Source organism: Atractosteus spatula, chromosome 7 (genome assembly GCF_055471065.1).
Source record: "Atractosteus spatula isolate fAtrSpa1 chromosome 7, fAtrSpa1.hap1, whole genome shotgun sequence".
Lineage (NCBI taxonomy): Eukaryota > Metazoa > Chordata > Actinopteri > Semionotiformes > Lepisosteidae > Atractosteus > Atractosteus spatula.
This window is the reverse complement of record NC_142712.1, coordinates 11,052,640-11,079,026: the sequence shown is the minus strand read 5'-3', so window position 1 is coordinate 11,079,026 and position 26,387 is coordinate 11,052,640. Positions and strand designations below refer to the sequence as shown.

Sequence of the window (26,387 nt, the reverse complement as noted above, 5' to 3'; positions counted from 1 at the left end):
TTTTGCCTTTATATCAGCCATTTCCCAGAACAGGCAAATACTTTGTATACAAGATAAAAAGCTGAGATTGATATTACCAAAGACATCACTCTAGTTAATTCCAAAATGCAGTCACACCCTCTACATCATATCCTAGTTGTTTCAAGTCATGATATTGGGTTGTTAAATTGATACTGTTACAGAAGTTCAAAACTGTTAAGTACACAGAACAAACTCAGTATGTTATGAGCCAAATAAACAGATTCAAATCCTGTGAACATCTAACCTCACATTTTGACATATTCTTCATTGTGTACAGTACCTTTCTTTACTGAGAGGGACAGATAAAAAAATTGCAGTCAACCAAAGGATCTCCACTTTAACTGGTTCTATAGAGACACACACCATTTTTACAGTTTTTATTAATTGGAACAAATAGTTACAAAGTGCATTTTAAGGATATGGACTTTTTTCCTCTCTATTTAATATAAATGGTTTAAGATTCATAGTTATTAGCTGGAGAGAATACATTCCAGTGTTTTTCTAAAAAAAAGGATTTCCCTGTTAATTCTGTCTACATTCCTTCCCTAATTCGCAAACTGCAAATGTCAATCAACACTCCATGCAACAATAATCCTTCTACCGGAAGAGGAGGAATAAAGACAGTGCGCCTTCCTCCAAAATGTGAATTGTGAAATCACTCATCTTATTTCACACTCATCAAATGACACACAGAAACAAAAGCAGAGCTATTCTCTCTCCTTAACACGGAAGACCATCAGTGACATTTTCAAAGATGAAAGGCACCAAAGAAGCCACATAGATCACAGTTGTGCAGCCAACATATGACTGTATAACCTAAACCCTCTCAACTTGGTGGCCCTTGACCAATTTTGTACCATTGCTTGAGCAATTCCATTCAGCTGATGTGTTACAAAAAGTGCCTGTAGTGACTGTGGCACTTACAGTATGTGCCCTTTATAGTTACTGTACATATTTTTTAACTGAAAGAAAAGTATGCATTCTGGGTACTACTCAGTACCTCATAATGCACCAGGATATAGCCAAGAATTATTAGGAAACTAAATTTTTCCTACGTTTTCAACGTACTCAAAATGTATTTATAACCAGCATCACTTACCTACAGATGTCATTTTCTGGTTCTTCCAGGCCAAAATGTCTGTCAAAGTCCAGTAGTATCCGAGTGTTTTCCGGAGAAAGGATTTTCCAGGTCAACAGAAGGTTTCTTGGATAGCTGTTAGGGTAGCGCGGACTCTGAATGTGGCCATTCTCGGACACCAGGATGGTTTCTTCTTTCCGGTACAAGTCTGTGAGGTGATTGCTGTCTGTTAGTGGTCACAACTTGTATAAGTTAGTATGTTTAATCGTTGGAACAAAACAGAAGAATAGATGAAGAAACTGTACATTAAAACAATAAGGATAGTCAGTCTAAAGCACAGAAAAACAACGTAATTATTCATATTTCAATACATAATATAATCCAAAATGTGTCCGAAAACTAAATCACTAAAACAGAATAGAACCTAAAATGGTCACGCACCTATAACCACTTTATCTAAAACAGGGTTATGGGGAGCCGGAGCCTATCCCGGCAAACAATGGGTGCAAGTCAAGATACACCCTGAATGGGACGCCAGTCCACTGCAGGGGACACACAGCACTTGTACAGATGTAATACCTCCCAGAATATCTTTGGACTGTGGGATGAAACCAGAGCACCTGGAGGAAACCCACGCAAACACGGGGAGAACATATACAGTAGTAAAAAACTCCAAGCAGATAGCACCCCAGGAAATTAACCCAGGGCCTCAGTGCTGCGAGGCAGCAATGCTGAGCACTGCGCCAGCTTACTGCCCAGTGGTCATGCAATAAATTGTTATTCAAACGTTTAAGAAAATATTGTCTAAGTCTGATCATATTAAATAATAAATGGGGACAAGTTGCATAGAAAATAGAACACCCAAAGAAAACCAGTTTTGAATGCCAGGTCACAGTACATGCAATAACGGTATATGCGGATAATTTGGTGAGTTTATCCTATTGCATATAAGATTAATTTATGTCCAGATAATTATAAGAGGTATATATCAAACCCCACATATTTCTTTCTTAGAGGAAAGGTGAATATTTACAGAGGTATTTTCAAGAAATATTTGACATTTTCCATCAAAAGAAGCATGTTTCTTACAATATTTCTCTGTACTCTTTAAAACAGAGTTAGCCAAAAGCTTTTATCGCTTACCATTGTTTCCCAGCATTACTAACTCTGGATATGAAGTGAATATGATTTAAAATCCAGTCGTAATCTATAATTGAATTCTATAAACAAAATATACAGGAGATTTGAAACAACCAGCACAGCCTTTCAAGCAACATGCACGATGAAGTTTGGAAACTGGATTGCAAAAATTTATGAAGCCTTTTATGTTCTTCATGACACTTGCCCAGTGTAAATGAACCCCTGGGCAATACACAACTTGCAAATAAATCACTCCTGACAAAGGGAGAACATCATTTCACACAAATCAAGATTAGTGAATGAATTAATGAATGAACAGATGGACAAATGAAGCAGTAATTTCATACACAGCATTTCTATCTGCACTGCTGTTTATTAGAGCTGAACCAGACTAGAATCAAAGTGTAACAATGGTGTAAACAGATTAGAATTTATTAACGGTATATAAATTGACCAAATTAGTAAATTAACAAAATAGTAGCTTGCAAGCAACTTGGAATTTGGCAAGTCTTCATTGATCATCTTTTTTGTATTATGTGTTTGGAGTTTAATTATATTCCAAGTGCATGTAATAGTATAATTATTCTAGAATTACACTAATTCTACAATATAAAATACTTATTAAGAGTCACAGTGAACTACAAAAAGGATAACTGAAAGGAAGCAGGTTATTGAATTGAGGAGGAGTTGTCCTGAATATCGGCAAAGGAATGCGACTCATGTGCTTTATGTGGACAGCTCTTCTAGTCGCCCTTGAAAAATTCTAAAATGGCATGTGAAGTAAATCTGTGTTTGGGGATACAGAAATAATTCCTGTGAAATCAGCCTCTTTACACAACCTTCCAAAGGATCGTCTTTAATCCAAAGTGCTTTGGTAATGGTGTCTTGCGGTCTTGCTGTCATTCCCAAGGGGGTTTAGGAAGATGTGTGATTAAAAATAAAACACAAATCCATCTTTGCATTTTTTTAGATGCTCACTGTGGTTTAAGTATGCAGGTCATTCAAAACTCCCTCTGCAAAAGGCATCAATAGGCTCCTATTTTGAGTTGTCTGAGCATCAATGGCAATATCTCAGTGGGAAACGGAGACTGGATTTGAGAAACATGGCACCACACTATATTCGGGAGCTGATATGTACTGTTTGCTTTAATATCAGTCTTTAAACCCAGTTAAAATATGTATACAGCTTTGGAACCATATTTAAAACTAAACACTACCAATCTCTCAAGTGGTGTGCAATGAACAGAAGCTTTCAAACTCTCACATTGAAAAACTAACATTAGACAGTACTGTAAAAAAACTGCTTGTCCGCCCTTATTTTGCAAAAATGAGATCATCAAAAGATTTTATCTCCTACTATTCCTAGGCAGCCGCCATAGTCAGATTTTTGAACCCCTGGTACGCAGTCTGTCATTGGTCCCTAGAGCAGTGCTGATATATCCCTTTTGTAACCTGAAGTACATTTTCTGATATAAATTGTATTTTTGTACTTTTTAGGACATCAAAGAAGGAGGACCTTGGGGAGCTGGCTGTAGCACAAAACAGGTTTAGAAATACTGCTGTACAGCACATATTTTCTTGTTTCACTGACTGTGAGCCAAAGGATTAACATTTACATAAGACTGTGCATCAAGTGAGATGGTTACCTGGACCATCAAAAACTGAGAACTAATTCCAGTGGTGCCAGATTTTGAACTAAAACAATTGTTGTAAGTTTGACAAATCTAACTCATGTTTACTCCTCTGACATTACTAAGTTTCAAATCCAGCTTTGGTAAAATGCCATTTCAAATTCTTCACCTTTCTCCACTGTAAATTATTTCAAAGTACACAAATAAAACTTTACCAATTCAGAGACTATTCCTACTGTAGTTCATTTCATTAAGGTCTGTCTATATGCCATAATTTAACACTTGGCATTTCCAAGTATAAGGTGTAGGATTACTATATCCCTATGTATGATCTGTATAATATCATAAGAATATTGATGAACATTATTTATAGAAGAGCAGAATCATAATTTATCTTCACTTGTCATAACTGACAGACCCGTACGATAGAATCAAGATCAGGCACCAAATATACAGAGTTGCAGAGAAGTATAAAAGCAGCAAGCACTTTGCCCAGAGACAGCATCTGACCCTTCCTGCATAAAAACACAGTCCAAAGGGATTACATATAAAATGAACAGCTCACATTACATTACATTAGGGTGAAAAACAACTTTAAAAGCCATCAGGAAAACAAATTAAGTATCTTAAATAAAAAGTATAGTGTACAGTAATTCAGAATTACACAGAAACAACTGGTGAAATGAGAACCTTTTTTTTGTCCATTGTAATGAATTAATCAATTAACTTGTGCATGGCAAGTAAGTCCATTACATTATGTGCTATTCAAACACCATACAACCTCTTGCAGTAATGGCCTTTTAGCATTGTATCTAATTGGAGTCAATTACACTAGACTGTAAATGGATTAATAATATAGTCCCAGTGGTGTAGCAGTAGGTCAACTTGGAGGTAACCTTGTGCCCACAGAGAGGAAAGTGTGGGAGTGCATTTAGCCAGTGGCCTGTATTCATGAGGGCTAGTATTCATGAGCTATAGTACGTAGTCTTATTGAAAAGTTAAAAACAGCCAGTTAGTCATACTGACCCACAGATTTCACGGTCTTAGGCTTTACTAAATTCTAATGCTTCTTCTGCATCTGTATGTTTTTTAACCATTTACTTCTTTGGGGTTCTAAATTTAAGCTGTTATTGTTTAGTTGATTAAAAACATTTTATACTGTATCTCACAGTGCACCCTATGTTTAAAGTATTACAGTCTAGGCAGTCATTCTCTTGATTATCTCCTTTTCTCCATGTATTTTGACTAGCAGTTTAGCTAGCTACATTTTGAATGCTTAAGAAAAAAATCACTTCTTTTTATTGTGCCCCGAATTTTCTGGTGATAATCTTCCATTTGATATTCTTAGGTTTTGTTAGGTTAGAAAAAATGCTCCTCTTAAAAAAATGAAATGTGAAATCATTCACAGTACATACAGCATCTACGCCTGACCTGCTTTTTTTTTCCTTTCTCATTCTAAATTTTTAGTCAGTGATCTGTTTCCTAATATTAAAAAAAAAGAAGTCAAGAAGATGAAGTAGTCTGCTTTAATGTAATTCTTTTCTCACGGTGCATTCAATCTGGTCAGTCAGCAGGCAGCCCAGGCAATGAAATGCTACCTCTGTGAGAGTAATAGGCCAACAGTTCCATAATGGCAATACGACATTCCATGATACTGTGGCACAGTGTAAATAATGGGGTTGTGGTACAATTGTGGAATTCTGGAAACCTGGCTCTGCTGCTCTTAATGTTATTAGCTCTGGACAGCAAAATATTGTGAATGCTCTGTAACAATTAATCATCCTTGGTCATGTATTGGATCCAGAAATCTCCAAAGGAGGGTCCATTAATTGTGTCCCCAAATATTCAGATTGGCATTATTTCTCTCACACTCAGTATGTACTGCCAGACCCTACTGCTGTTGATATACTGTGTTTATACAGTATACTGTATGTAACTAGAAACCAGAATCTGGTTTGAGAAGTCAGCATCTCTCATTGTTTAGTTCTTTCTATCAGGCCACAATATTCCTTACTGCATACCTCTGAAGTAAGATGATTAAAGATAATAATCTGACATGCTATATAATGGCTGAATTACAGACTGAAAAATAAATTAGATCACTTTTCACACTCTACAGCTCAAGCAGAGCTAACATCTTTTTAATGTGTGAAGTGCAAATGGTGGCTGTTGGTGTTTTTTTCTTCATATACTGTACAGTACTTCAGATATTAAGGCGCTATGTGAAATGTGTTTCCAATAAAATAGACTCAGAATGCCTCTCAAGTATTAAGTAAGACAACTAATGTGCTGATGTCAGAATATATTATATATTTATAGTTTGCAAATGCTTTCTCAGCCTTTCTGGGTAATTTTTTCCAACTTTTGGCTTTGTTTTAATAGCTTTAATACATCTCAGAAGTTACAATCTGACTTTTTTGTGAAAAATCTGAACTGTGTTCTTAGCTGAGAAGTGTACTACACCGGAGGAATATTTAAAGAAGTGTTACCTGACATCAGCTACATCGAACACCTGACTTTCCAAAACACACAAGTGTTTTAGCACAAAGAATCACCGGAGGTGAAAATTAACATGACATTTAAATATGATAAAAAAGCAATCTGTGGTTTGAATTTCAAATCAGATTTTGGAGGAGTGCCCTTGATGCACCTTTCTTACACCCTGACTTAAGAAGAACCTAAAGCAAATAAATATGAATTTAATATACATGTGGAGGGAAGACAGGATGGTGGAAGTTGTAATCTTGAATTTAATAAAGCTGCACTCCAACAATGGGAGAAGGATGAGGGAGACCTAAATAATACAACACTAAAATGAACATTTTTAAAGGCTTTTACCTTTGATGACTTACAGTAAGTTCAAATCTAACTTAGACATTGAGGAGAAAGGGTCAATTTAACATTTAACTGTATTACAATGCCTGGGCACAATTTACAGCAATATCATACAATTTGTCTGTCTGAATGGGTTGATGCCCAGGGTTATTAGATTTTTCTGTTTTTTTTTAATTGGAGGCCCTTGTGGAAACGCAATAATCATTTTCATCAAGAAGTAAACTCCCAGAAAAACAAAAGTCTGTGATAAAACCCCTTGCATTTTAGGCTGAGATTATTAGACACCTTGGTGTGTCCTCTTTAATCTCTCCTGGATGCCTGTGTTGATAATCCCTGAAACCTTGGGCCTTTCTTTTAGAATTTTTTAAGTACAAAAAAGTCAATGGTTTCTCACCAGCCCGCTGCAAGACAAAATGTGCAAATACACACAGTTTACACACAGGCATCAACATAATTAATCAAGCAGTGCAGCATAAATGTAATTTTGTCTTGTTTACATTTCCATTTGCATGATTTTGAATTTGAGATGAAACAAAAATAAAAAATACCTGACAAGGTAGGTTTCTGAAAGGAGGTATAAGAGCTGCTATGGGTTATAAGAGCTGTTGATTGATGAACACCTGCCTCCACAAGTGGTCACGAAAAGCTTGAAAACTTTCAGCTGAGTGAAGCCAGTAGGAAACAAATTGAATGCTCAGAGGTTACAGTATATGGTTTCAGTGCATTGTGGCTTAATGGGGGTCACTGTTGTGTACATTCACTTGATATTGGAGACACATCATTCCATTTTTTTCTCTGTTTTTCAGCACTTAAAGCTGGAATTCTAAAAATTCTGGCATTTTCTAATTTTCCATTTCTGTTCTGACAATTGTTTGGCTCCTTTCAACACAAAGGATTGTGGGAGTTTCAAAACACACTTCCCAGATGTTTTTCCCCTAGTAACATTTGATAACCTGGCTTATTTAAAGGAAAAATGGATACGATCCCAGGATCAATTAGCTACCAGCAACCAATGTGCCAGTTTGATGGGCCAAATGGCTCCTCTTGTTTGCTACAGTCTTGTTTTCTTGTAGTTCTAATTACATTCTTAGAGATCAAGAATTTGAGTCTATGGTTCAATATTCCAATTCCATGTTTTAGGCACAATGACACAACTGAAAATCAACTCATCTTCTGAAATGAAATGAAACGGTAAGGACCTGGTGTATTTCCCATACACTTTTTTTAACTTGTGTAATCCATAAACAAAATTTGAACTCAGCCGTAAATATTCTCTGTGTCGCTCCAGTGAACAACAATAATTATGGAGCCTTGATATTAATACCTGTTTCTCTCATATTTTTTCAGATCACGTGAAGATTGTGTTCATCTTCCTAGCTGATATTGCCAAATGCATTTTCTCTTTTTTTATAGGCCCTCTAGATAATTTGTCTTTTCCACATGCTGCTCTTTTAGAATAATAAGTTCTTGAGTGGCGCATTTCGGCTTCCTTTGCCTTTATCATATTAATTTGAATACCGCATACCATTACCACAGCACAATTTACTGTCAGCTCTGCCATCAAACTTGGACATTTTCATTTAGAGTACATTCTGATTCCTAGTTGTTGAATGACACTCTCAGGTATTTGTTATGTTACTTTTAACATTATTCACATTCGTTATCCTGACAGTGATTATATAAAAAGAGGTTAAAAAAAGCTGTCACTGTATTTTAACAGGATGATATGGGCATACTGTATTTTTATGAATAACATCCCATATGTATATTTAAAAAAAAGGAATGTGTTTTACTCAAAACAAAATGATTATAGATTCAAACAGTTAAGATAGAATGCTGAATGAATAACATTGTTTTACATTGTAAATAGCACCTTGGATCCTTGAATTCTCTCATTAGCTTAAGGGCTGCTTGGGGTTCAAAGGTCACATAATGAAGATCTCTGTTTCTTAAATTTTCAAGACTTGAACAGCACTGAAAAAAACAGCACAACTGCATCACAGCAAGGGGGAAACTTGTGAAGACAAGCAATGAGCACTGAGACCTGTACATGTTCACTGTAAGCAATGACCTCCAGGGACTTCTCTCTACCAGGAAACAGTCAGATTAATTATGGATGCATATTCCATTCAAAAATGCTTCCGAAAAAGACAGCCAACTGGGCAGAATTAGTTATGTGCTGTGTAGTCATGTACACGAAGACAGCCTGAACCAATTCCACCTGAGACCAGTCCAGCTGCCGCAGCATAGTGTTTGCATGTCCATAAACTCAGTAAATAAATTGGCTTTCAAACTGCTACACATGGGAGTACAAGCACTGTAATACCCAAAAGCAGTGCCTTCTGATTACAAATATGCAGCACATAATTAAGTAATAAACATTCAGCAACCCAGGAACAGTGAGTATAGAAATTGGAATACACTGTAAGACCAGGAGTGAAAAGCAATGGGTATTCGGGTCTGAGCTGAGGATATACAATTGTCCTTTAACACATGTGATCCACCACATCACCAGAGGGGAAGCAAATATCTTGTTCCATTTTGAAAGTGAGATCTGCACAATGTGAAATCCCTGTATAAAACATTTTAATATTTTAAAAGTCCTCGCCAATCACAAAGCAACATGTAAGCATGTCACCTGTCTAAGATTTGAGGGAAGAGGGAAATGATTTTATTAAAGTAAAGAAATTAACAGCTTCAAACTAAGAACATGTACCCCTGTCGACAGCAGTTTGTCTAATTTCATATTCAGTAGTTTGGTGAGCTCCTAATGAATATGAGAGGTGGCAAATATATGTAAAGAATTTGAGAGAATGACAGCGTATCCCAGACTGGACAGGCAGCCCAAACTCCTCCTCACTTGTGTGAGGCTTGAGCTGGGGAGTTGGCTACAAGGACGTACTGAGGAGGTGAGGGGGAATGCGAGAGAGATACATGAAAGGAAATCCCAGGTGCAAGACTGATATGCATAGATGAGCAGACATGTGTTCAAGGTTAGGATCTAATCTTCCTCCCGAATTTCAATTATATCTTAAGGCTACAATTCAGACAGAATTTGACATATACTGTATATAAATACCAAAAGGCATATGTGGAAGCAGCTCTTTTGGAGGTTGTGACAAACTCTGTGAGGCTGTGGGTATTTTTGCTCAAGTTGCCTACAAACAGGCTGTCCCTGTTGAGTGGCTCAGTGGAGCAATCTCTCTGGTGCTTCTACCTAAATTACTGTCCAGTGACAATCCAGCAGAGACATTCCAAGGGAAGAAGGGGTACTGTACATATTTTCCTAATGTACCCCATTGTCCTTAAAGTCCTGCACATTGCAGCACTCTGCAAGAAGCAGAAGCCTTGCCATTGTCAGTTGATTTACCTATTCTTTTATGGACTGATGTTGTGAAAAGACAGCCCATCTGAAGAAACACTTCTTTCAGTATCCAGGGAATTGGTAACAGCTGTCAAATGTCATTTAGTCTTTTATACTTTTTCAGTATACAAGTTTTAAGCTTCAATCCAAAAAATCATTCAGACATATTTCACTACCATTTTCTTCTGCATAGTGTTTATATTAGTCCATTAGGAAAACCCATCACAAGGCAGACAGAAACAAAGTCACACACACACTCACACCTAGGGCCAATTTACATGTGTTTTTGGGACTGTGGGAGGAAACCAGAGCACCCAGAGGAAACCCACATGAATGTGGGGAGAACATACAAAGTCCATAGTCCCCTTAGTTTCAGAATTGAACCCAGGGCCACAGCACTGTGAGGCAGCAATTCTAACCACTGTGCCACTGTACTACCCTAGGGATTTCCACTGATCATTAAAATGTGGGAAAGAATCTAACAGAAAGGTCTCACTATCCAAAGGAAACAGTTGTTTTGGATTGAATATTCAGATTGCCTTAAGAAAACTGTTACTTGGTTGAATGAAACAAGTTTTCTTTTTAAATTGATCTAGGTTGAAGCATCCAGTTTTTTTTTTCTTCAGCACATCACTAAAGATTTCACCACAATGTCTATTATAATCTACTGTACCTCTAACTTTATAACTCTCAAACCACCGTATTAGGTCAAACAGACTCTTGCTACTGTATGTGTCACAATGAGGGAGAACAGAGCTCCCCAACCAAGTACAATACAATCTTCAACAATGTGTTCAGCTCCTGTTAAAACCACAAAAGTGTTAAAACCACAAAGCTATGGAGAAGCTATATTTAGAATGGTACAGTACTCAGTGGTAGAATACCAAGTTCCCTGTCATATTATACATGGCTCAGGAGACAGCTTTATGGTTAGTATATAGTCCTTCTGTTCAATTCAAATCTCTACGTTCTTCATAATGTATTGGACAATGATTAAAACATTTTTTCACTGTTGCAATAGGCTTATATGCTTTGGGGAAATTATTTCTCCATATATTACTCACAAGGGCTTAGACACCGAAATTTGAATGTGGGCGTCATACAGTAATTACACAATTAATTAAGACTTGGCACTCAGCAGAAAGAATTCACAAAATCACAGAAAACAAGGCTTGCCCATTCTCCTATTGTTCATGATTATAACATTATTTTAGCATAACATTTCTTCTTTCTCTTTTCCATTCTGGGGTGATGCAGGGAATTCACATTCTAATAAAAAACGGTCTTCAATCATTCCAGGACTTACAATCACAATACAAGCTTCCTGGATCTTCTCAATTTCTGTACTTACGTCACTGTTCTGCAATGAGTGCCTATGGCTTCCCCTGGGAAGGGAGGTCTACACACCCAATATATCATTTGTTTGACCTCAGGGGCAAAACAAAGGGATTGGCTTCCTCTGTTTGTTGCTAAAGGTTTGTTTGAAACCTGCAATAAAAAAGCATCTGGTAACCCCTATTTCTGGACCCTAAGGAACATAGACCATGTCATATGAAGCTAGTTCCTAATGTATACTGTGTATACCCCCTGAGTACACTATGTTTTTGAAGTGGCTACAAGCTGATTAAGTTCTGAAAACAAGTCTCTTCTTATCTGTCTAGTATTTTAAATAGGGACATCCCATGTTCACAATTGGTGAACTTCAGTTTTTTATTTGTTGTATCTTAATTTAAAGCCCACCAAATAAAAAAAAATACAAAAAAAGAAATAATCTGTTGGGAATATTCGATAACAAATATTTTACATTTTCAATAAGTAGCTCTGAGGTGTAGCTGTATAATACTAGTTTAAGTTAGAAATGTCTGAATTGTTGAAGAGTAAATAAATACTAAATAACACCTTTACCTCAAAATACTTTTGGAATTTTGGAAAATTAAGACTAGCACTGGGGCATAGCTAACTGCATTTCCTGACAGGCTTCCAAACCATGGAGACAACTGGTAACGTGTTACCACAACTGGTTACATCAAAGAAGAACCAACTGCTGTTCTTGTACACATTATTTATTGGCAGAGCTGGACAGCCAGTGTTTTCCATTATTGCTTTGATCATTCTTTTTATTACGTTCCACACCAAAGCAAGACAGCAAGAGCAAGGCAGGCAATTTCAGTAATTATTTTATCATGGTTTTTGTGATACGTTTGGAGAATACAGTTTGGGAACTGTCCAACTTTATTGTATTTGTTTTATTTCATTAAAGACAGACAGATGCCTTAATATAAATACCAATATTTAGTATGATACAAAGAGAAACCCAAAAGCCAAGCAACATTTCTTTTTAGTGGATCTCATTACCATCCTAGGCAATAAAGTGTAAGAACAGAGTACCGATACTTATCTTTGGGTTTCTAGATCTTTTCATTCTTAGAAAATGAAACAGAGAATTTAAAGTCCTTTGTCTTAGCTATTTAATCTGCTACAGTTCCTAAATATTTGGCCAGAATCCTTGGTTCTTCTGCTCTATGTTAGAGCAGGTTAAGTGCTTTGGTCTGTTTTGCAACATATGCCAGTAATATGAAAGAGGAGAGAGCACAGGCAATAGTTTTTCTATATAGCAACAGAGTCATCAAAATTCCTTGTTTAAATGGCTGGAACACAAGTTGGATGTATAAAAGTTTAAATGAATTAGCACACAGAACCAGTATTCTAAATTCTTCTATTCTTATAAATTCAACTTATAAATGAATAAGATATGAGAATGAGAATCTTCTATTTAAGTGTGCATTAATTTTTGCACAACTTAGCACAATGATAACTTCTGTATTGGAGCTGACCTGGTTTGGAAATAATATAACAAAATAGAGGTGACCACTCAGTCCATCTAACTCATTAAGATCACAATGTGTGGTATGTACTGTACTTAAACACAGACAAGCAAACAATCTTACTTCTAGAAACGTATTTAAATTTCCCTTAATTTTTAATTGGGCCCTTTGAACAATGCCCTAACAAGACATTACTCAAGTCATCTCACTAATCTACCCACTCTGTAGTTTTTCCAAGAAAGACTATAAGAAACATAACAATTATTATTTCTACCTCCTTAAAACAATACATTGATTTTCAAAATTAGTAGATGACTTAACCATTCAGGCTGGTTGTGCTATATGGTAATGCTTCAAAAATGCTTCTCTCATCAAAACTGAAGTTTTCTAAGGCTGTTGTCATTTACATAATGGGAAAACGTGGCATAGCATCTGACTAGCATCTTTTAGCTTTGTTCAATTTACAGCATCACACATTCAACTTTTTTCATCTACTATACAGGCAGAGATTTTTTTTACTCTCCTGTTCAAGCGTACACTGTTTAATGTGGTAAAAACATTACTTTATGACCTTAAAAAACTTCTAGCAAATAAACAGATAACGATATTACGAAATTTGCTTTCACATTGTGAAGTTCTTTTAGTTTCTATCTTGAATTTTAGCAGATTACACTCGAAATTGACTTCTTTGGTCATTTTGTCATCAGTGGCTCTTGATCATAGGAAGATTTAACTAGACATCTCAGGTTCAATGTTGAAAAAGTTACAAAAGTTAAAAAATTACAAAACTGTCTGTCATCTGTTATCTGTCTGTCATCTTGTGCACACACATTCATTTTAATGATCTTGGTATGCAGCTGTCTTCAATGCTCTGTTTATCCCTGGCTGGTAATGGATTTGGGAATACATCAATCACTTGCCATTGAATTCAGGGAATATGTAAATCGTTAACATTGAGTCAGAACATTTAAGGAGGTCTAAAGTACCTCTCTGCCCATAGTCCTGGATGTCTGTTACCCTGTACTAAATTTTACTGCCAGAAAACGTGTCGTATTCGTCCCTTGGCTGTCTTTTCAAGTGATAGTCTCCTACCAAGACCTCTCATTGCAACCTTTGAAATCCTGACACGTTTCAACTTTTCTTCTGGTATCCAAAAGATGGGAGGATTAGTATTCGTTTCGCTGTCCTCTTAAATTCGCTAATTATTTTCATGACTAGCCCCCATTTTCTTTTCTAAACTGCCATGTTCTCTTCATTTTTGGCTATATCCATCTTTTAGAGTCCCCTAGGTGTTTTTAAAATTGATTTTACAATTCAGCTTGACACTTGCTGAATTGTCCGTGAGTCAGTGCTCTCGTATTTCAATGACCTAATCTGCAGGTGTGCTCCTACCTGACTGTGTATGCACACCACCACCAGTGCTAGTCTCTCACCACTGTTTTGATACAGTACATATACAATAAAAGCAGTTTTTTTTTCTTAACCAAGTGTATTGGATATGCTAAAGTAAACAGGAATAAATAGCTTGCATATGGAGTGAATCGGAAGGGATTAATTCTCAAATTGTCAAACCTAATTTTTATGCATGGTTTCTTCAGGACAAAAAGGAATTAAAACTCATTATTCTTATTTAGGTGAATTTAATTAATGCAGTTAAATTGATTTTTCTCTTTTCCCTAATATTTTAAGCAAAACTGTTCCATGTCTCCATTCTCACACATTAAATTGAGCTACAGTAACAATGAACGCTTTCAAAACCTTCCTTAATATCATAGCTGACAGATGTCCCACCATTTTGCCATTTTTGAATGACCTTTACACTGCACATGCACTTGGAAGTACCCCCTTATCGACTACATCCCCTCCAGCAGAATAGAACCTTTTCAGACCCCAGAGAACATGACACAACCCCTTAATTCCTTCTGCCTAAGTATTAACAATGTGTTCGTCAAGGTCAAATGTAGTTTGGACAGTTGTTTTTATCCAACACATTCTGAGGAATGTACTTTTAGTGTCTTTATATTGGATCACTGCATACAGTGTGTTGTATACAGTATTCCTAAATGCCTACCAAATCCTAGACTAAAAACCCCAGTTCCGTTGCTGACACATCATACCAGTGCCACAGATATTTTATTTTATTTCCCCACTGCCTGCATCTTTCTTTGCCTAAGTCATCGACAGTCCTTCTTCATCTATTGAGCTGGTGTTTTTTACAAGCTTCATCACAAGGACGATGGTGGAGTGCTAAGAGGCTTCCATAGTGTGGCAGCCTTCTTGAAAGGCTTACTCTGGCTAGCTAGAACCTATGTGAAACGCAGCATGAACAGCTGCATGTTTTTGAATGTAAAGAAGGGGTCATAAATCACATCCACTGGGTATAATCTGTCAGCTACAGCCTATGCATGGTCATTTAGAAGACTGATTTTTCCATTGCTGTTGAAATGTGATTTGCTCAGTCCAGTTCAGCATCTTGCTATCCAAGCACAAAGAGAAAAGACATGGTAAGAGACTTTAACATATCTAGTAAATTGTATCATTGCACCAGTAACATCTTTTTTCCCATTCATTTTATTTTTTCACTTAAGGAATCAGTTCTTTAGTCATTTTTTTCACCAATTTCATTTTACCAGAACGTATTGCCAAATGTTAATAAAACCAAGAGGGTACTGGAGGTCTGCTGTCTTTCTCTTCAGCCTGAGGGTGAACAGAAGCCTATGTAATATATCACCCACAACTTTGTGATAACAAAAGTCTTTTAGCTTTGAAGAGCCTCAGTAAATTTAGTGGGCTTTGATAATGCAATACAAACCTCTACAGAATACGAGATTTGTTGATGCTTAAACCCATATATGAGTACTTCCTACAAAAATGTTCTCTTCCTTTACTTGTAGTCAGATTTGATTACTCTGTAGTAAATGCCCTTAAAAGAGTAAAGGAGTTTAACTGTAATTCTTAACTATTAACTGTACAATTTATTGAATAAATGTGTATTACTTCTTTTTTTAGTTTTACTAAATATACTCTCTTAAAAAAGAAAAATTCTCCTAAATAGTGATCTGCAATATAATGCAAAGTAGTGTAGCTTTGTGGTGGCAATTAAGATCTGTCTCTTTACAAAGTACATTGTTTGCTCTGACTGCTGTATGTGAAGTTAGTAACATTCTCTTATGAAAAGTTTAATTTAACGTCTTTTATACGTCTTTTCTTTTATGATGGGAATGATAAAATCACACAGGTTGTCATGTTGTCACAATTCTGCTACTAACTCCGGATATACTCATCTGTACATGTGTTTGGTGAGAACAGGATAAATAAAAAAAAAAACAACTTGTAGAATTACTGTATGTGGAGTTTAAGTGATGCTAATTATTCTTTTCTGGTGTGCCTGTAGTTTTTAATTGTCAAGAAAAGCAGAGTCAAAACAATGTGCTCATCACTGCGATGTGTATGATGACATCTAACTTGCCAGAACTTGTCCATCTTTAAAAGAGAGTGAATGTACAGTATAGTAATTTCATTTTTTTTAGAATAAGGATTCACAAGGCCTGCAGCATTCAAATCCAAACTCAGTCTCCAATTTTCATTCCTATTTCTTCTCCAAAAAAACATATGCATTCAAAAGCATAACATAAAAATGCACACTTAAGACTATTACTGTAAGTAAGGTTGAACACAACATCTTTGTGTAGCTAGAATATAAAATCTATTCCTAAAACAAGTATTTTGTTTTTTGATTGTAAAAGCTGTACTACAGTATATAGTTAACTGTGGTTCCCTCTGTTATATGACACATAAAACAGATTGTAGTTTGACACTACAGTATATGACACAGAGTAGTGAAGTACAGAGAATTGTGGTAAAATGAGAGTAAAACATACATTGATATGGTAAAGTATTAGAGGGTGTGACAAAACAACAAGGAATGCAAGCTCATGGTTTGAGTATGGGGAAAACATTCCTTTGCAAAGGAAGTGGCGGCAAGTCATTATTAATGATAACAGCTCATTAAGAACCAAGACATTTAGTTTTACTACTGCAATAAACTGTGGCTTGTTGAGAAAATAGTAGGGATGACATTAACATAAACTGGGCTTATTTACAAACTAAATCAGCTCGGCAAAAAAAATCAATTAGCTGAGCTTGTAGCATGGTCACAAAATTCTCTGCATACAGTATAAACTCCAATAGCTAAAAGTAATTTAAAAAATGTAATTCTACGTCATGCCAAACATAGAATGGGTAGTCACAAAGAACTACTTACTTTCACTCTAGGGGCTGTCTTTAACAGAGAAACAGAGGCAGTCTCTTTCCCAGAGACCTGTACATCATAATTGGGCTCTGTTTTAATGGTATTCAGATGGGAGAAATTACGTCAGTGAAAAAAATGTCCATTACGTTTTGCCTGGGAAATGGACAGCCAACACATGAACCTCCATAAAACATGAACCAGATGGGAATGCCACGTTTTCCTTCTTATAGGTGTCAAGAAAGGAGCTGTGTACCACTACGCTGTACAACTACCGTTGCATGATGGGCCTCATATAGCACTAAACCTCTCATTAGTCTTGTTACAAAAACTGCATTTTTGTATGTTTTGTAGATGGTTGTGAAACTATCCGAAGGTGTCCCTGGTCCCAAAACAAATCAACAGGTTTCACAGCTGCAATATTCTGTTTTCTTTCTCCTGCTGCCTTGCCATTCAAAAATGTACAACTGCCAGGCACAGTTAAATGTTTCTCCCTCTGGATAGTTTTAAACATGGGTACTGTAGCTGCTGGAGCAGAAGAAACAAAATTGTTTCTTTGACAAAAGATCAGTGGTTATAAAAATTGAGCAACAGAGAAAGGAACTTTTCTGTATGTATTTCATTTTACACCCTGCTGCTCAGTACATGAAATCCAAAATGAAAGCTGCTCAAACAGATACAAACTCAAACACTTCATTCTGTACCTGGTTTACTGCAAAGTAACACTCGAGCCGCATTTTAAAACTGCGTTGTCCATGTTTTAAAATGGTTTGCACAGCAACGTAACTTTATACCTACTAAATGTATTGTAGGTATAGTTACTGTAAATGAGGTACAGTATGTTACCATCCAGAAAGAATACAAAGTTTTCTGCTGTAAATCTGTTCTACAATGTAGGACAATATTTTTTGCAGTGCGGAGCATTTCATATTTTAGACCTATTTTCAATATGAGGGATGTATACAGTACAAATAAATTAATGGTAAATCATTCGATTTTACCATTAGTAGATATACAGTAGTCACACTGGGCATGAGATCAGGAAGGCTCCTCAGCAAAATGTTTCTCTCTTTTTTGTATTTTCCAGTGTAGAATTAAACTCTTCATTCCTGTGAAGTCATCGTTACAGGTGTGTACAGCTGAAACCTGGGTGCATTCTGCCTTTATTACATTTGTAACCTTGGGAGAGATCACACTACTTCAAATGTTTTGATCCTTTTAAGACAGAAATTAATAAAAGTACAACAATTTAGTGACCCAGGGCTCCAGTTCCGTGGATTATGTTATTTTGGGCTTTTTTCTGGGCCTTGTGTAATTTGTTGCCTTTTGGGGGAGGTGAGTCAAGAGATCAGTCCACTTAGTCTGCAACAGGGTCCAATGTAGGAGTGTCTGTTGCACACTCTTCTGCATCCAATATAAACTCCAGCTGCCAGCCATGGAGGTTTAATAGTAAGGAAGAAAAACAAAAGCATAGGAAATGTGACAAAAAAAAATGGAGCTGAACAGTGGCTGAAATGACTGAAGTGTGCAAAAGATGAAAAAGTCATTGTGAACTCTGGGTCCAGACTGTACAGTATAATGCTTCACCTGTAGTAAATGTGATAAAGAAAACGAGCCCTGAAGAAAAATATGCACTAAGGAGATTAAGTGGACTGAATAAGAGAAGCAGTGGAAACTGGAAGTGGGGGGGATGGGGGGTGAAGCAGTCTCTTCGCAACTTTACAGAATCTCTTAAGAAATTATTTTTAAAAAAAAATTAATTTGAACATCTGTAACAGCTTCATATAGTGATAGACTGGTCATGCCCCTTCTTCTTAAAACATCAAACTTTTTTATTTGTGAATTGAGCATTTTATACGTAGTGCTAACTCATCTGACTGTTTTGTATAGGTAAATGACTAAGGTACAGTACCAGCATTTTATCAGTGTATCAGCATTTTGCAGTGTCTGAAAAGCTGGTTGCCATTTGTAAACTTCAAAAAGATGTCAAAAATTAAAGGCTACACTTACAATATATCTCTCCTCCATATATTCTAACATCCATTAGTAAATCTGCACAAACTGAGTGTTTGGTCTCTGAAGAATCCCTGGGCACCTTTCCCTGCAGAATGTACTGGGACAGGTACTGTAGCTTTAAATTTAGGGATCGCATAGAAATGTGTATCCCTTCAGTCCACCTCAACAGTCACAGAGATTCCATGTTAGTGACACTATTTTCTGTTAATCCCTATAGTAAATGCTGGGGCTTAATTGAAATGTAGTCCCTGTAATATTAGATGAGACACTCCGTTAATCACAACTTGGAAAAAGTCTTGAAAATTGCATGAAGTCCCAGAAATATTACTGAAGTGGCAAAATTCGATATAATTGCTCATCTGTAGAAAATGCATGTGAAAACCTCTTAAGGAGTCATTCAGATTTTAAAAGCAAATGTACATTACAAGAGCAATGTTCTTAAAGGCTTGTGCCTCTGTGCAAATTGAGATTACATACCTTTATTTCCGCCTTCATGCCAACAAATTTCAAATTACTGACAAAACTATGGAGAAGCAGGAGAAAAACTATGGAGAAGACTCATTTACAGTGCCTTCTTCTCTAATGTTAAAATTGGGCATAAAATTTAGTTTTGCTATAGCATGGGAAAGTTGCTGCATTTAACTACCCATAAATAATTTTCCTTATTTTGGACCTCTTAACATAAATACAACTCGACAATTAAAGCACTATATTAAGTTGCAGCAGATGGTAGTGGGGAAAATGGATAATGGATGGATATGATGTTGGACTGAAAGCTAAACATTACTAATGGGATGAAACATCATACTTAAAGTGAACTTGATATTCATTATATGAATGCTATTTATAACGGGGGGAAAAAGATCACATCACAGAAAATTAGGTTTTCTTTACTGAACAACCATATTTGTTCTCAGATCTGAAATTGTATGGTGAAATAAACAGCTACCTCAGTTATCAAGGTTAATTTAAAGCATTTCATATCAAAATGGATGAACAATGGGTTCCTGACAGAAGTATCACAAGAAATTTTAGTAGCATTTATGGTATATAGTATGGCCCACATTAATAGCTAAGAATTGTAGTTTTTTGTTCTACAAAACCTGTCACTGTTGGAAGGGAATTTGCAATTATAATTAAAGATATGGTTTCCTGATGTACTGTATGTTTTCCCATCTTACTAAGAGACAGCTTGTAGTTCTGCCCTTAAATTACATTGGTGATATATGATCTAACTTGACAACTAAAAATTAGGGCAAATACTAAAACACGCATTAACACAGACCTGATTTGAAATTAAATGTGTCTGACATTAATTGGTTTTAATTATCAATTCAATGGAATATCCTTATTCGAGGATGAAATATGCAAACAACCCTATTTAATGGCTTGTTCAATATTAAATGAATAAGGAATAGCATAAGAGCACACATACGCTTGTGTGTAGTTTAATGAAAGATGAAAAACTGAAAATAAAAGAAAACATTCCTTCTTCTACTAAGCTGTATCCCCATCTGGAGACAGGCTTTAAGAAATCTATAGTCAGCTGAGCTGTGGAATCAATGTGTTAAATCTATGGATGAAATGGGTCATCTGTTGCAAAGCTAGAGAAGCAGTCAAAAACTGTACAAAATATACTACTGTCATCTTCAGGGAAGCGATGTGGAAACCTAAGGATCGATTTAGTTTGGGTCACACAAGGTCAGCAAGCATGAAGAACCACAATCTGTAATTGTGAAATGATTGCATAGGGTACTCCTCTTCCATATACAGTATATGTGTGTGTGTGTATTTACACAGCCCTCCAAAAGTATAGAGACAGCAAAGTCAGAACTGTTATGTTTGCTTTACAGGTAAGCAATTTGTATTTGTGATCATAAAATCGATATGAATGATAAGTACCACAAAATATATTTTGTTGAGAATTCCATGCATACTTTACATTTGATCATAGAACTAAAACAAAGTTTCCATAAGTTGCCATACTGTAAGTGTCACTCTGCATTCACTTTATTTTGATAGTATAAAGGACAGTATTTGGTTAGATATCCTTTTATGGCAAAAACTACATAAAGTCAGTGACTCGATGAACACATGAAATTCTTTGTGTAGTCATTTGGGGGTGTTTTTGTGTTGCACCCACTTTAAGTTTGTCTATTCTTTGTATGTTTTAATCTTATTATTTTAACATGTAACATGATTACAATAATGACTGTATTCATGATGCTCAAACATATATACAATGTCTTTGAACTTTTTTATACCTTCTTCTTGATCTGTGCTTCAATACCTGACATAATGACTTTATAGAAACAGATGTACAGTATTTATTCAAAAACATGTGACTCATTATTAATGCAAACAAAGGCCACACTACTTATTGTGTGGCTCGCTAAGTATTTCTGTGCACCTAAATTAATTTATATCAAATAAGTCATTGATAAAATAAGTATTATTTTGAATACTTACTGTATGCAATCATGATTTTTTTTTAATTTTTGGGTCATATTAAGTATCTATTTAAATCTTTTTTTAGTTTTTGCTTTGAATGTGTGGAGTAGGTTGTGTGTAACAAATATTAATTGCTTCTTCAAAGTGTCACGACTGCAAGCTTTAAAGCAGCATAATGTACTAAAAGCAACTGTATAAGGGTCCAAATATTTTTCAAGGCACTGTATATGATACTATAACTATCAAGGCTTCCTTCTAAGATACTACTGTGATTTTTCAGAAATGTTCACATATACAGGGTACTTCATAGCACACTTTGTGCATAAAGAAAGTTACGAAAATATTGATCTAAATCAAAACAGCCAAGAAAATTTACCTCAATAGGATGAAAACTCTTTGGGTTAAATTGCAAAAGGTCACTACACATGCTATTTCATCTCTGTCAGTGACGACAACAGTAAGTTGAAGCCGAAAGCAAAAACGTTTAAAAATGGATTTTGAAGCCGTTTCATGAGAGAACTCCCAGCCCTCAATTGAGTCTTTCAGCTTTCTAAGAATAAGTAGTGCTTTGATGCTGTATCCAAAGGCTTTCATTCTCAAATGTTTTTAAAATATTTTTTTTCAGAAACAGTGCACAAAGACTGGCAGTCTGTCTTCCTACCTATGATTGTTTTTCAAAATGCCAAGACTAACAAAACCTCTCTTCTTTATGTCAATATTTTGCATGCGTGAGTCTAGTTGTTTTTATTTTATAACAGAAAGGAATGTACACATAAGGTATAAGCCATGATACGTTTTTGATGCAAGTTGCAGGGTTGACATTGTAGGAAACAAATGCTTTTTCTCTGATTTTTTTTTCTTTTTTGCTGTCTAATCCTAAAACAACACTGAGAACTCAACAGTACACAAGGCATACAGCCAGAGACAACAGCATTGTTTTATACTAAAAAGAAGCAAACTGGAAGATTTCTGCAGACGCTTCAACCACGCAAACAAGAAAAACTGAAGCAACCATCAGACTTTCATAGAAATATTTCCATGAGCCAAGCACAAATGGCTCAGAAGAATAGATATTTACTCTGTTGTGCATGTGTAACAGAAAAATAGGCAGATAACACGTTCTAATTTTCTAAAGAAAACTCAGAATCAATACAAATAATGTTTACATTTTCAAATGAGAAAGAGCATTACGTTTACTGAATTGCATTCTGATATATGCATCCTGGCTTGTACTGTGTCTTTTTTCTCTCCTGTGCATGTGAAAAAAAAAACAGTAAATTCTCTCTTACATTCGAACGAAAATATTGAACATGACCAGCATGCAGAAAACTGGAACATTATGAAAGATTTTAAGAAGAAAGATTATAAAGGCAGTTCAATATGGTCATAAAGAGCTTAGATTGTGGATGTTTATGCTTTAAATTTACTGAGGGTTTGCATGAAGTGGTGACAGAATGTTTCACCTCTTTGGCTTTTCAAATTGGAATTACAGTGGGAAGATACACAACACAACACTTAGCATCCGTGTCCTATTTCCTCATTTTCCTTTCCATTACTCAGGTTGTGATACCCTTCCCTGCTCCATTGTGAAGGAGAAGTGTAGTTTGTGGATGGCTCCTGACTGCTTCCATGTGTAGAAAGAAGACCTGCCAGCTCTCAGTAGGATGTGCATTCTGGCACGCTCTAACACACTGCTGCTCAGCGGGCTCTAATACTTAGCCCTACAACCAGGGTAAAGTGAGGTGGATTATCATAAACACGGGCTTGTTCCAATTAGAATCCATGTGGTCATCTCGGCTGGTGAGGTTTTCCTGGGAAATATCCTTAGAACATTTGAAAAAAAGAGCAGATTTTTGCTCTTTACAAAATCAGAAAATAATCCATTTTTCATGAGCTCATGAAGTCACACGAGCATTTGAGGACGGAACCCAAGTGATTAAGTTATCACTGTGTATATGAACACATTTCCAGCAACGCGTCACTGTTATCCTTGGTGAAAGAGGAGTGGTTCAAATGTTAGCAGCGATGTAGTCGACATATATTTATATAATCTCAACACCCTGTCAGTCATTGTAAAAAAATCAGCAGAAAAAACATCACATTCCTTCCCAGCACAGAAATGTGTTAAGTAAGCCACTTAGGATTCTGCTTATCAAGTCAGAGTAATATTGAAGGTATTCATCTTTGCCAAGTTACTTCAAGAAGGTTGCAAGAGACATTTTTAGATACAAGAAATAGACAAAACAAGAAAAAGACAAAAACTGACACATTTTATGAAGCATACTCACTTTCTAAGCCACATTCTTAACATCTACTTTCTGTACAGGTTTATTAGGAACGCACAGAGCATTATAAAATAACAATAATATTCTATCATCAAGACATACAGTACAAGCATATCTTTCTTTACAACGAAAAGGAAAGAAGCACATACTGTAGTGCAGCAACAGCAGTGCACTTCTGATAAGACAATGTGTAGGCTAAATGTTGTGCTTAGAAATAAATATATTTACTGAAATTAGAACAATCTTATTTGTTCTGCTAGATATTTTATCCAAGCAGTGTCTCTGTTACTTGAAAGCACTGAAATATTGAAAACCTTAGGGATAAAAACCAGCCACCACTCCTTTCAAATGCAATAAAGGCTGAAAACAGCATAGAAAAGAAAATATGAATCCTCAAAATGAGAAGATCTTTATTTGAAACAAAAACTTTTGGTTGGAGAACATATACAGAATATAAGTGTTCTTCACTGAAAAGGTCAAATCCCTCTATAAATGAAAATAAAAAGTGATTGATCGCTTTTGCTGAGAATGTTTTATCGCTCAAATCTAACAAATAATATAACCTTGGTATTAAAGTGCCTTTTGGCTTTCAAAAAACAGATTTTACCAGAAGATCTTAAACATGTTCCAAAATGACAGTCAGCTTGTCATCACATTATCATAGGAGTGATCAATTTATTAAGCTTGTGTGAGAATGACACAGCACTATCCAAATAAAAAGCACCTCATGATAACACGTTGATGATAACTTTCCAATTTTTTTACTTCAAAGTAAACCACAGCTATAAGACTGTCAACATTTAAATAAAATATTTTTTAATTTTATTTTCTTCTTCATTATATAACTATAAAACATTCAATTTACACAAATGGCTACATACAGTATCAGGGAATTAGATGGGGAGTCAAAGTAGAATTAGAAATCTTATAATAGGTTTAGGTATATTTTGGGTCTGTAGACACATTAAAATACTGCTCGGTGGTTCTTCTACATTGAAGAGCAAAGCACAACTTCAGTACCTGAAGGTTATTTAGCTGGGCAGAATCCAGAAGAGAGCCATACTAGGGTGACATTCGTGCAGTTCGTAACTGAAAGCTGAAAATGTGCATCATGTTATTTGACAAGATGTTGCACAGACATTAAATACCATGCACGTGGCAACACAATGTAGTGTCTAGAACTAGTGCCAACAGCAACTCCCTGTAATGCTGGGCTTGTTTGGAATAAAGCTATTAAAAGACCTTAAAAATAAAATGGTGTGTTACTTAAATTATTTAAATGAAAAACAGAACAAAAGTGTAAAACTGCTTTATATACTGTAAAGAAATATATAAACAAAATATACCCATCATCATCTGCACCTGTCTTATTAACGCTCATTTTCACACTTTTATATATGAAGAGGTTATAACGTTACCTGCAAATGTACTGAATGTAGAGCTGCTCATAGGCTTCTAAATAACGGCAGAAAGAAAAAGCATCTACACACGCTGCCGCATTCGCTGCTGTGAAAAGGATTAAGCCAAGTAAACAGTTTGCCGTCCCACACCATGTACTGTAATATGCTCCGCATCTGCCTCCCTTAGTGGAAATTAATCCCTTGAGTTTTCCATCTATTTTTCCTTCCCCACCTCAGCCTCTAACACCATTTCCGAGTTGTTACTCCTCTCCCTAACGGTCTTTTTCCACAGGGAATCAAGGGGACTCTCCCAGGAACCCCCTTTAGCTCTGACTTAGATGAGCTAAACTCCCTGACAAACATGTCAAACGAAGGCACACTCTGTTCACCCCCTGCGGATTCTGGAATGGAAAATCTACTCTTGTGAAAAACAAAATCTGAATAGCCGCTTTTCTTCCATTTTCCTTTGGTTTGGAAAGCCAATATTTTATATACCCCATCTGCACTCATTTGCTTACCTCACATGTCCTTCTGTAATGTTTATTTCTGAAATGTGTTTTTGCCATTTAAAACTGGCTTTACTATAGCAATAACAATAATCTTCAAAATCTGAACGACATGTTATCTACCCCTATACATTTACCTCATTTACAGCTAGACTGCTTATGGAAGGCTAAAATAGTGTTTAATAAAATAAGTTTTTAGTTTATAAATCTCATATCCAGTTATCATAAGCTAACTTTTATAAAATTTACATCTGTCTTAGAGTAGTCTGGCAAAAGCAATATTTGATACTGATAAAGGGTTATAAACCCTAGTAAAATACAACCATTTGATATCATTTGTGTTAGCAATCAATTTGAACTGTGTTTTTAATTGAAAGTCAAGTCAGTCAACCCCTCTGAAAGTGTTTAAAATAGGCTTTTTTTCTAATCTCAACTTTGAATAAAAACACAGAATTTGGATATCTCTCAAAATCATTCAACCAAAATAGTTAAAGCCTGTGCATTCAACTACTTTTGAAGTCTGACTGGCAATTTTGCCAGATGACTTCAAATGACTACAATTATTTTCTTAGATAATTGTGAGAGG

At 35.8% G+C, this 26,387-nt stretch overlaps 1 protein-coding gene across 2 annotated transcripts in view; it reads right to left on the bottom strand.

The window, feature by feature from the left end:
• The window catches only part of pdgfd (platelet derived growth factor d), a 50,432-nt gene that overhangs the window by 17,376 nt on the left and 6,669 nt on the right, over positions 1-26,387 (bottom strand). The window contains exon 2 of one of the 2 annotated variants that reach the window (XM_088922492.1): positions 1,121-1,325. In XM_088922492.1, coding sequence (XP_088778618.1) covers positions 1,121-1,325 — 205 coding nt within the window. The remainder of the gene's footprint in view (positions 1-1,120; positions 1,326-26,387) is intronic. The other variant, XM_088922493.1, reaches the window with a different exon arrangement.